Genomic DNA, 12,204 nt, shown 5'->3' on the forward strand with positions numbered 1-12,204 from the left:
TGACCAAGAACAAAGTTAGCTTATACATCATGACAAACCGAGCAGCGAAAAAAAAAAAGACGAACACTACAAAGCAAAGCAGCAAATGAACGACGGTAAAGAGAGTTTCCGCCTAACCTACAAGCAAGCCATGCCACTGACACCGTCCTTCCATCCGCTCCGCTTAACCTTATTGGATCAAGATAATGCTATACTTAAAAAGAAAAGCTTAAATTGGAATTTTTTGGAGCCTTGATGAAAGCCACATGGGTTGAATTTGCAACTCGTGTTAGGGTTTTGAGATCATAAGCCATCCAACACCTTGAGGTTTCCTGGTTGTAGAAGTAACCCAAACACTTGCAATCCCTAGTGCATTTGTTGCCACAGTCATCCTGTTTGATGGCATTTCCTCTTGTGTAAGTAGTCATAAAGTGATCTACCCCTTCCAGTTTGTAATAAGTGAAATCCTTCTCGTTACAACTTGATAATTTCTTGACGTCGCAATCTTTACTCCAACCCAACAGCCCATTTGGCGATGGGCAAGCCACGCATTGACTGTCCTCACAAAGCCCGAATTTCCCACATCGTTCAGGCAATTGGCATTCACTACCCCAGAATGAATCTCTGGAGAAAAGAGTGAAGGTTACCTCCCATGCACTTACAAATACAGGGTATAGTAGGTGTAAACCTTAAGGTTTCCATCCATTGTAAGTCGAAGAAACGATAATGTACTGTTGTAATTTGGCCTTCCGATCTGTAGAGTCCCTCCGGTAGAAGAATTAGCTACTTGATACTCTAGATTTAGCCCATAGGCAGTACCCTCATCATCTTCCGAGGTGGAATCGAATTTGAAGTATTCTAAGGGGCCCTTCCTCACATTTACCCAATACTCATGATTGAAATAAAGAATTGGCCTAGGGGTATTTGAGGCCTTATAGTACAAAACTAATGCTTTGGATTCCATGACCAGGCTATAAGGACCGTCTGAGTTATTGATAGCAGAGGCCCGACTCACTAACTTGGTTGCACCACCAAGGCGAAGGGATTGGCCTGCTAATAGGGTATCAGTAGGATAATCAAAACTTTGCCAGATAAAGTTACCTTCGGAATCATGAAGCACCATGTTCCCGTTAGGAAGTACTTTGAACCCGGTCACGCCTTTGTTAGCCGTGTTGGTTTGCCAAGCAATCCGGCCATCGGCATCGGCCAAGACAAGGTTTCCGTCACTTCCGAACGTTAACGTGGCGTTTTCCCGAACTGGGTTCCCTCGGTTAGCTTCCCATACCCACCGGAACAACGATTCGGACCGCGTAAGCCCCATACGCAAGGCTAGGGTATATGCATTGGGGGTGGTGTTGTAGAAGCAGAGTTGGAAAGGGGCACTGAAAGGTGGTAAAACTCGATAATCACCATCGTACTCTACGATATAGTCTCCTAGTTCTCCTTCATTGACATATTGAAAGGTCTCAGAAGGTGGAACCGAAGCTTTAGCAATGGAAAAGACTGTTAGCAAGAAGAGGTATATCAACCGCATTGCTATGAAAGATAATTGAAAGGCTTTGAGTTGCTTAGAAATCTGAAGGGGCATTTATAATCGGTAGGAAACTATTACAAATAAATTGTTTAATTAATTATTAAATAGAATCAAATTATTACACAATACTAATTAAACTAATTAAATCTTAAATGAAATACTCAAAATCCAAAATTTTATATTCACCAATTGAGTTAAGGTATCGTTGGCATAATGTGCAGGAGATTTAAAAACTGAAAAGGCGGGTCAATGTTATATTTATATTATAATTTGCTCTTTCGTCACATGTCAAAGTAGATATTGTTTTTTTTTTTTTTTATCTTCCTCGCCAAACTTATACTATCATAATTATTGGTGAATATATAAATGAAAATACGATAAGAGTCTTAGAACCATTCATACTTTGATGATTGATTTATTGTATTGATAGATAAAAGATTTCTTATTTTTTAAATAAAATTTAAATTTTATAAAAATGGAAATAGAGTTGAAAGAATTTTACTTTTTCTTTTTAATATAATGTATAAAATTATTAATAACTTATCTTCAAACTTATAAATAGAAAGGTAATAGCTAGTCAATTTTATTCAAATATATATATATATTACACTCATATTATATTTTGCTGTATGTCGTATATCCACTTTGTTTTCTTACATAATGTCTTATCCACCTTAATTCATTATTATTTTTGGTACATCATCACCTTAATCCATTATAATTTATTAGTTATTTAACTTTCCACTTTCCTTAAATTTCACACCATAGTATTCTTTTTTTCGGTCATTTATTTTTTAATTTAAAATAAATATCACATGCAAACATTTGCATATGACACATCTACTATGATTTACTTGTCAGGGAATATATAAATGAAAATACTATAAGTATATTAAACCAATTAAAAAATGAGTTATATATAGAGTTTGATAATACTTTATTTTAAACTTTTAACTTAGTAAATTTCACAGCTTTTTTTTATGCATAATATTAATATGAAAATGTTTTTATGTTTTTAATGAAATATTATTATTGATAAAATTTGAAGTTAGGGTATATATATATATATATCAAATATCAAAGTAATATTGTTACTTATTTTTTTCACACACATTGTGCGTGTGCCATAAATCTAAGTATATATACTAATTTTGTTACAAGGAGTTTGATCATATTTAGATATGAATTCAAAATAGGGTTAATATTATACTAGATTATGATACATTCATAGTGTGGGTGAAATATAAAATTATGTAACAAATATATTTATAAAAAATTATATGAAGATAAATGAGATTTTAATTCAAATGTTAAAATAGAGATGTTGAAACACTTGGTGTTTTGAGTTCAAACCTCATTATATATATGTATTTTATTTTTATTTTTTAACATAAAATATATAAAAAGATAAAGTACCCTCAAAATAATACAATTTATCTTATAAAGTAATGATAAATTATTTTTTAGCCAATTAACTTATTATCGGAATGACTCGTAATATCACTCAATTAAATATTTAATATATAATAATACAAGGTATAATTTGTTGTTTAGATTAATTATAATTTATAATTTGTTCTTTTTTATGCCAAAGTAGGGAGTTGCTACCTGTGATGCAGTATGATAGGAAGGCTCAGACTATAGCTCGATAAATTGTGCAGTATGCTTTATTTGTTCTATTGTTCATTTTCTTATAAAAAAAAATAAAAATGTTACTGAATAGAGCTGAGTCCAAATATTAGTAAGTTTGAGTTTGAGTTTAACTAGAAATTTGGAGTTTGATATTTGATTTAAGTTCAACTAAATATTTATTTTTAAAATTGAGCTTGACTTGAGATATAATTGAGTTATTCGAACTCAAATTTAAATACTTAAACTTAATTAAACTTGAAGGCTTAATAATATATAGTAAAAGCAATAACAATAATATAAAAATATTTAAAATATATATTAAAGTGAAAATTTTGATAAAACTTGTGAATCGTTTGAGTTAAATATTACTGAGATCAAATTCAACAGACCGATAATTTAAATTAATTAAACTCAAACTCGACCTAATAATTATTAAATAAAAATTAAAACTTTTTTGATGCTTGAATAATTTGCATACATCAGTATCTCACTTACAGTAAATATTAACCTTTCTATCCAAATTTGCACATGCATGATGCAACTTGTATATACCATCATCATAATGACGTATATATTTAATTACTACTTTTGTCCGTGCATACATAAACGGAAAATACAACACAAATATTAAAGCCGTTGAAATTTTGGATTATATAAAGTTGGATAACATTTAAATATGAAAATCTGATGCAAATATTTTGATAAATATAAAAAATACATGTGTTGGTTTAATAAATTTATTATTTTATATTGTTCCTAAATTACTCCATTTCCATTTTTTTAAATAAAAAAATTTATTGATTAGCATAAGGACTGATTTAATAATGATCGATTAATGCTTCAAAGCACTGTAATACTTCACAACTTGAAAGGGTTTTTTTATAGCAATATTTTATTCAATTTGTATTATAAATTTTGTTGACATCGATGTAAAAGGAATCCATTTGCTAAGTTTATATATTTTATGCATAAATTGCATCAACCCTTTCACCTTTTTGTTTTCCCAATGTCTCGATAAGTTCGAATCACATGATATGTTGGTATTATTAGATCAATAAGAGGGTAAAAGAAAATGGACTCTAGCTGATTCACATTATTTTGCCTGTAAACTTTGCCATATCGCCTGACTCGTAATACTACATTATGTAACCCACATGGGAAGTGTTGGTTTTCACCTAATTAGCAACCCAACGTTTGGATGTTTCACCCAAATACTTACAATCCAATGTGCATTTCTTGCCTCAATCACTCTCTTTCGTGGGCCCTTGTCCTTCATTGTATTGGCTCATGAAATGGTTCACTCATTCAAGCTTGCAATAGCTGAAATCATTAGGCCTACATGTGTTCACCTTCTTGGACTGACAATTCTTGTTCCAACCTAATAATTCCTTCGAAAATAGACTTTTAGCGGCGCTTTTTTAGCCTTTAGCGGTGCTTTTAGGTGCCACTAAAACTTTTAGCGGCGCTTTCTAAAACGCCGCAAAAAATGCTATAGATAACGCCAAAAAACTTGTGGCGTTTATTGGGAAAAAAACGCCGCTAAAGGTCAAGGCTTTTAGCGGCGTTTGTGGGAAAAGCACCGCTAAAGGTCAAAGCTTTTAGCGGCGTTTGTGGGAAAAGCGCCGCTAAAGGTCAAGGCTTTTAGCGGCGCTTTTTTTTACAAACGCCGCTAATTTTGGCAGATTTGTAATATTTTTTTTCACCAATATCCAGCCCTTCCTGCATTAAAATCCAACCAAATACAACAAATATAATATAAAATGCAGCCAAAAACAGTAAATCTAACATAAAAAATACAACCAAAAACATTAATTCTAAATGATACTTCAAATTTAACTAAAGATATATGATATAATTAATAAATAAAGTATAATTTAAAATATTTTTACAATAATGTTAAATGTGACAAAACTTAAAAACATTCTTACAATAAGAAAACTAATGTCTAAGACGGCGGCTTTTGCGATTGTTGAAACATATGCATCATCTGCTGAAGCTGTAGCTGGAGGTCATCGTACTTTTTGCTCTGTTCTGCTACCATCGCTCGTGCCTCTGCCTCTCTCGCTGCAGCCACTGCCTCCCTCTCTGCTGCCTTCGCTCTAAGTTGTTGCTGGAGTTCTTCATATTTTCGTTAAACCTCGGCAATTTGCTCAACCGTGTTCACTTGCATCTGAGCTATCTGGTCTCTTAACCTCCGAACTTCAGCTTGAGCTTAACTTCCGGAAGGCATGTATTGCTGGGAGCCGGATCCAAAATATTGGGTCGGGGTAACACCAGATCCTTGAAATCGAACCCGACCGTACCTTTCAGGACCCAAAACTTCAGTGATAATTCTGTTATCAATGTTCTCAAGATTAACAGAACTATCACTCGAAGCAATCGCTTCATATTCCGCCTTTTTCTCCTTTAGTTTCTCCTAAAAAATCAATTAAAGAGTTAGAAACGAAATATATAATAAAAAGAAATGCAACATAACTTAACATTTTTTAAAACTACTAATGATGGATTGAATTAAACAATTATAATTAAAGATTATAAATATTTAGAATAAATCAAATATTATTAAATGAATATACCATAATTTCTCCAGCTTCGGATGTCATAGGAGATCCATCTTTCTTCCTATGCGTAATCTCAAAAAGCTGAAGGCGTCCAACTTTTTGTCCGGATTTGACTTCCTACAATATAGTAGTAAGAATATTATTTAATAATAGAAAGTTATTAATATTTGAAAGAATTAATAAATTCATAATACCTCGGCCTCAGCTACAGAAGCAAAACTTCTCGACCCTGCCATGTGCGTGAATTTTTGTTTTTGCCTGCTGCTTGTTCCAACTTGCTCACGGTCCTACATAATAAAATTATTATTACGTATATAGTAAACACTATATATAAGAGTTTGGAAATACGCAATACCTCTCCTTTCTTTGAATTCCAAAATCTAACCGCATCTTCCCATTGATACCTCAGCATTCCTGGAGGAACAATTCTCAGTTTTTCCTCGAGGCTTATGTCTTTCTTAAAATATTGTTTCTTTAAAGTGCTTTTATTGTCTCTCCATCTTTTACCTAATGCCTTCTTGATATAATCATCGGAGACTTCTAAAGCAAATCTCTCCTAAAAAAACATAAATTTAGAATGTAAATATAAATGAAACTTAAACCAAAGTATTATAAATTGCATTCACATTTTGTTACCTTAATATTAGCGAGAGCCTGGTTTTTGTTGCTATCAGGCATGTGATGCCATGATTCGTAGTTGATGGGCAACATATTTGCATTTCGTGCTAAAATGCCCAAATAGCCTGCTAAAAGTCGAGCTTCAAATCCAACAGGCTGACCATGAGTATTTCTACTTACTTTAACACGCTCGACAGGATCTAAGTCGTATAAATCTCTAAGTAGTGTACGTCCTCGAACTCTGCGCGTCCCACCACTTTCAGCTGAAAAATGATATACTATTATTATATTAAAATTGACAAATAATTCAATAATAAAAGTCAACACATGTAAAATGAACATAATATTACTTTGAAATTCTTCAGGCTCATCAAGTGTCTCCGGCACATTCGAAGATCCAACAACTGTCTGCTGTTCACTATTTCTTTCTTCCGAATTTGGAGTATTCTGGACAATACTTAAATCTCGAACTCTTCTTCTACGCATTTTTCCTGCAATACACATAAAATAATTAAAGTTTTAGTAACAAATTACAACAATAGTAGTACATATAAAATAGTTAAATTATATAACATTACAAAGATTAAAATTATAATATTACATATAATTAAAAATTGTAAAATCTTACTACATCATTATTCGTAAATATCTTCATCCACATCATGTCGAACCCATTGATGTTGTGTATTAGTACTAGGGATATTTTCATCTAAGTTTTGTTCTGGAAAAGGTAATGTTTCTGATTTTTCGATGATGTCATCTCTACTTCTATTACCCATTTCAAACAAGTCTCTGGGGGTGTTCCGGAGTACAACATACCAACCCTCTTCAGTTGGATCTTTCGAATAAAAAACTTGTTTCACTTGAGAGGAAAATACATATGGCTCGTCCATCAATTGTTGTCCAGTGTGAATCAAGCGAGAGAAATTCAACATTGTAAAACCAAATTGATCTTCTTTAATTCCTCGAGCAGTATTAACATCAGCCCAATCACACCGAAATAAGACAACTTTCCATCTGCCATAGTAATCCAACTCAATAATGTCGGTAATAAGTCCGTAATACTCCACATTACCCTCAACCAGATTACTGTCCCTAGCACTAGCATAACTCGTAATTGAAGAATTAACAACAACTCCACAATTTTGAGTTCTCCTCATTCTCTCACGATACTTTGTATGAAATCTGTATCCATTGATGAGGAAAGCACTATATCTTTTTATTATTCTGTTCGGACCTTGGGAAAGCCATTTGACTTCGTCATTGACGTCCTTTCCACTCCAAACCTATTGAATCGAAAGTAAATTGAATAATTAACTAAATTTCGGAATTATATGTAACTTGTTAACTTTAGTTACATACCGTTTGACTTAACCATTCATGAAAAGATTCTGTGAATAACTTATTAATCTCTCGATGTTGCAATCTTCGAGAGCGTGCACGAGATCTCAAAATTTGTTTGTACTCACTATGTTAAAAACAAGTATATTTGGTTAGAAGATAAACAAATCAAAACGACAAATATGTGAGGAAATTTTAGAACTTACTTGCGTAACGGTTCAACTAAATCGTGGTGAAAAAGTACATATCGATGTGCTTGTATCCACTATATATCATCTAATTCTGCAATTTCAACTTTGCCGATTGGTTCTCCATAACTTTGGAATAAATAAGTTTCGGCCAAGTTATGATCATTGAGCCCAGCATTTCTATTTGTTCTATTCAATCGTGTTTCAACATCTTCTAAACATCTAGAACAGAATGTCATGCACTCCTCTGCCAAGTAGCCTTCAGCAATTGTTCCTTCTGGATAACGCTTATTGCAACAATAAGATTTCAATTTGCTTAGGAACCTAAACACGATATACAATATTTATCAAAAGTTGTAACTAAATGTATAGACGCGAATAAATAAATACTTGACAAATAAATTAGCACCTTTCTATTGGATACATCCATCGATAAAAAATCGGTCCACCAAGTATTGCTTCGTGAGGGAGATGGATTACCAAATGCACCATAATAGTGAAGAAGGAAGGTGGAAAGATCTTCTCAAAATTGCATAAAGTCAAAGCAGCTCGATCCTGTACTTTCTTAAGTTCTTCAACATCCAAAACTTTGCCACAAATAGCTTTCATTATATTGGATAGTTCAATTATACAGGACGTCACATTTTTTGACATGCAGCACCGTAAAGCAACTGGGAGTAAATCTTGCATCAAGATGTGGTAATCATGTGATTTTAATGAATATAATCTTCGATCTTTAAAACTCACACATCGAGATATATTTGACGCATACGCATCTGGGACCTTTATATCCTTCAACACCATACAAAACACCTCTTTCTCTTCCTTTGACATTGAAAAAATAGAAGGCGGCGACCGATATTTCCCATTCGGAAGTACCTGAGGATGAAGATCACGTCGAATTCTCATGTCAACTAAATCAAGTCGACTTTGAAGATTGTCTTTTGATTTTCCATCGACATTCAAAATTGTCCCAATTATGCTCTCACAGACATTCTTCTCAATATGCATGACATCAAGATTGTGACGTAAAATATTATGCTCCCAATAAGGTAACTCAAAAAAAAATACTTCTTTTTTTCCACAAGTCTGCCTCATTAGGATCATCCTCTTCGTCAGATTCATCATCAGATTCATCCCTCGATATTCTCTTTGATTTCGTGTTAGGTGGTTGATTCATCTTCCCATAAATAAAGTTGATAAATTTTAACATAAACAAGATTTCAGATCCAACGGTCTGCTGAGGAGCTCCTCTGTACTCTTCAGTACCGTCAAACAGAGTCCTCTGAAATCTAAATTTATGATTTCCATCTAACCACCGACGATGGCCCATGTAAGAGAACTTCTTCCCATTGTACAACAACTTCGAACAAGTTTGCGCAGCACAACAAGGACAAGCATAACGTCCTTTAGTACTCCAACCCGATAAATTAGGGAGGATCCATTATATCTTACATTAAATATTAAAATCAAACATTATTAATATAAAAAATAGTAATTTGAATATAGTAATTTTTTAAGATTCATCATACGTGGCGTTGTTACACCTAGGGAGGATCCATTATATCTTACAGCTTGATATAAGGCAACCCGTCAGGTTTCCAGCCTATATACTTTGAATCTTTAAAATATTTAAAAAAAGGTTGGATAGAAGGTCAGCTATTGTTGTAATTTTAATGGACAAGCAAGCTACATGGTAATAAATATTCAATAGTAAATGAGCTCGATAGAACTTTTTTCAAGTCAAACCAAAATTTTTTAAGATTCATCATACGTGGCGTTGTTACACCTAGGGAGGATCCATTATATCTTACAGCTCGATATAAGGCAACCCGTCAGGTTTCCAGCCTATATACTTTGAATCTTTAAAATATTTAAAATAATGTTGGAGAGAAGGTCAGCTATTGTTTTAATTGCTTATAAATGCAGTTACTATAATAAAGTAATATTTTATAGACTAAGGCTCCACAATGATCACCATCAATTATATAATTATTCAATGCTCCGCAAATTATAACACAAAACAAACAACAGTATAAATCATACCAAGTATGGAGAGAGACCTACCTTAGCAGATATTTCCAAATTTGTCCTCCATATAAAACATTACTAACTTATACAATGCTCAAACTTAACACATTATATAATTATTCAATTATATTACATTCACACAATTATATTAATTCAATATAACAAAAAAATGTATGTATTTATTTCTTTTAAACATGTACAATTGAAAGAAATCAAAGTTTTATACATACATATGAACCGCAATTTAAGTTTCATTTATATAATAACACCAAATGAAAATTTATGTATCAAATTATAAGTTTGATCAATATTTATGTATAAATTTAATATTTATTCCTATAAATATTAAAATATTCACTTATTCATATAATTAACACATTTTCAAAAAAGATTTTATTGAGGTGAGCTGAAACGGGATTAGCACAGATCAGAAAAAAGAAGAGACCAAGAATTTACTTAATGAAACTTACTTTGCCAAATTTGATCAGCTGAGGTACAATCTTGAGCACAGTGGACGACGGGATAGCAAATCCTACACCAGCTGATGTACCTGAAATGCAAATAATGAAATCAGAATGCATCTATTTTACTTGGACTCAGGTGTGACAGTATGGATATATGTCTGACACAAGTATGTTAAATTTGTTCTAAGTTTTTCCATATATTTGGACGATCATCATCCCCAGAGCACTGTCTGGATACATGTTAAACACAAGTGCCGCACATTGGTACTTCATGAAAAATGAAATGTCAGAGCAAACATAAGAAGGCATACACAGGCATTACATGAATAATAGTTTTCTCTTATATATATAACTAATTATGCAATTCTTGACCAATGAGACAACCTTTCACATAAAATCTACATTTTATTCAACCTTTATATTTTATTTTATATATATAATAAGTAAAAAAAAAAGAATTGAATAAGTAAAAGGGTTTAATTTCTGTAAAAAAAAAAGATTTGAAGGACTAAATTTGAAAGAATACATGGACAAGATAAAATTAAACCATTTCATAAATGGTAAACTAGTAATTTCGAATTTCACAAGGTAGGCCCTATGTGATCGTTTTTGAAATCACAGGAGTTTATTGGGCCAAAGAGGTCCATTCTGGAGACAAAAGCAATAATGAAATTGCGAAACATATAGTATAATCACTTGAACAAATAACCACCACACACTTTAAATTGGAAATGTATTAAATCGTAGGCCCTTTGATGGATCCATGCATTTACCACAGTATAATAATCGTAGTTTATTTAATGCATTTACCAATACTTATTCATACTAGATTGCTAATCCTAGAAGCAAAAATGCACGATTCAGTTTCTAGAAGCAAAAATGGCTAGCCTACGGTGAGATCATCAACGGGCGTTATGCTATGTTGGGTGCAGTAGGTGCGATTGCCCCTGAAATACTTGGGAAGGCCGGTCTTATCCCAGCAGAAACAGCCCTCCTTTGGTTTAGAACTGGTGTGATCCCACCAGCAGGGACATACAACTATTGGGCAGACCCTTACACTTTATTTGTGTTCGAGATGGCACTCATGGGATTTGCAGAGCACAGAAGGTTCCAAGACTGGGCCAAACCAGGTTCGATGGGGAAACAATATTTCTTGGGGTTCGAGAAGTACCTTGGAGGGTCTGGTGAGCCGGCATACCCTGGAGGACCACTGTTTAACCCACTTGGTTTTGGGAAAGATGAGAAGTCATTGAAGGATTTGAAGCTGAAAGAAGTGAAGAATGGGAGATTGGCAATGTTTGCAATCTTGGGTTACTTCATACAAGGGCTCGTGACAGGTGTAGGACCATGCCAGAACCTGTTGGATCACTTGGCTGACCCTTTCAATAACAATGTCTTGACTAACCTCAAGTTCCATTAGATGAAAGTGCCTATATTTGTTCCATGGAACCTATAAGTTATAATTTTATTTTAAACAAATGGTATCATCAACAAGGGTTCTAAATTACATCAACCTTCCTGCAATTTGCAAGCAAAGAGAAATGAATGAAGAATTTAACTAATGACAGAATCACCATGTCACTGCATATAAACCAAATACAATGTCAGAATCACCATGACAACATAGATACTAAGCTCAATGCCTCATCCATGGAATATTATTGATGCATTTCAGTAAACTTGTTATCAATTGGTATCATGAGAATGAAAATTAAAAAAATTCAGTTTCTTTTTTTAAACCACACGTTGAAAGAAAGTGAACTTTTAAATAGTAAAGCAATTTTTAATTTAGAGTTCTAGGGTAATTCAATCTTTCTTATTGATACTGTTAGTGCTGAAGCATTGCAGAGATGTTA

General features: G+C 33.1%; 1 protein-coding gene and 1 pseudogene across 1 annotated transcript; one reads left to right on the top strand and one right to left on the bottom strand.

Annotated features, from left to right (window-relative positions):
* On the bottom strand, positions 1-1,534 carry LOC107895334 (epidermis-specific secreted glycoprotein EP1-like; annotated as a pseudogene).
* Positions 1,535-5,086: 3,552 nt separating this feature from the next.
* Positions 5,087-11,792, top strand: LOC107895332 (chlorophyll a-b binding protein 8, chloroplastic-like). The gene is made up of 2 exons (XM_016820643.2): positions 5,087-5,173; positions 11,220-11,792. The coding sequence occupies exons 1-2, from the start codon at positions 5,087-5,089 to the stop codon at positions 11,766-11,768; spliced, it is 636 nt and encodes a 211-aa protein (XP_016676132.2). The 3' UTR covers positions 11,769-11,792.
* Positions 11,793-12,204: the final 412 nt, after the last annotated feature.

This window comes from Gossypium hirsutum, chromosome A13, assembly GCF_007990345.1.
Source record: "Gossypium hirsutum isolate 1008001.06 chromosome A13, Gossypium_hirsutum_v2.1, whole genome shotgun sequence".
NCBI lineage: Eukaryota > Viridiplantae > Streptophyta > Magnoliopsida > Malvales > Malvaceae > Gossypium > Gossypium hirsutum.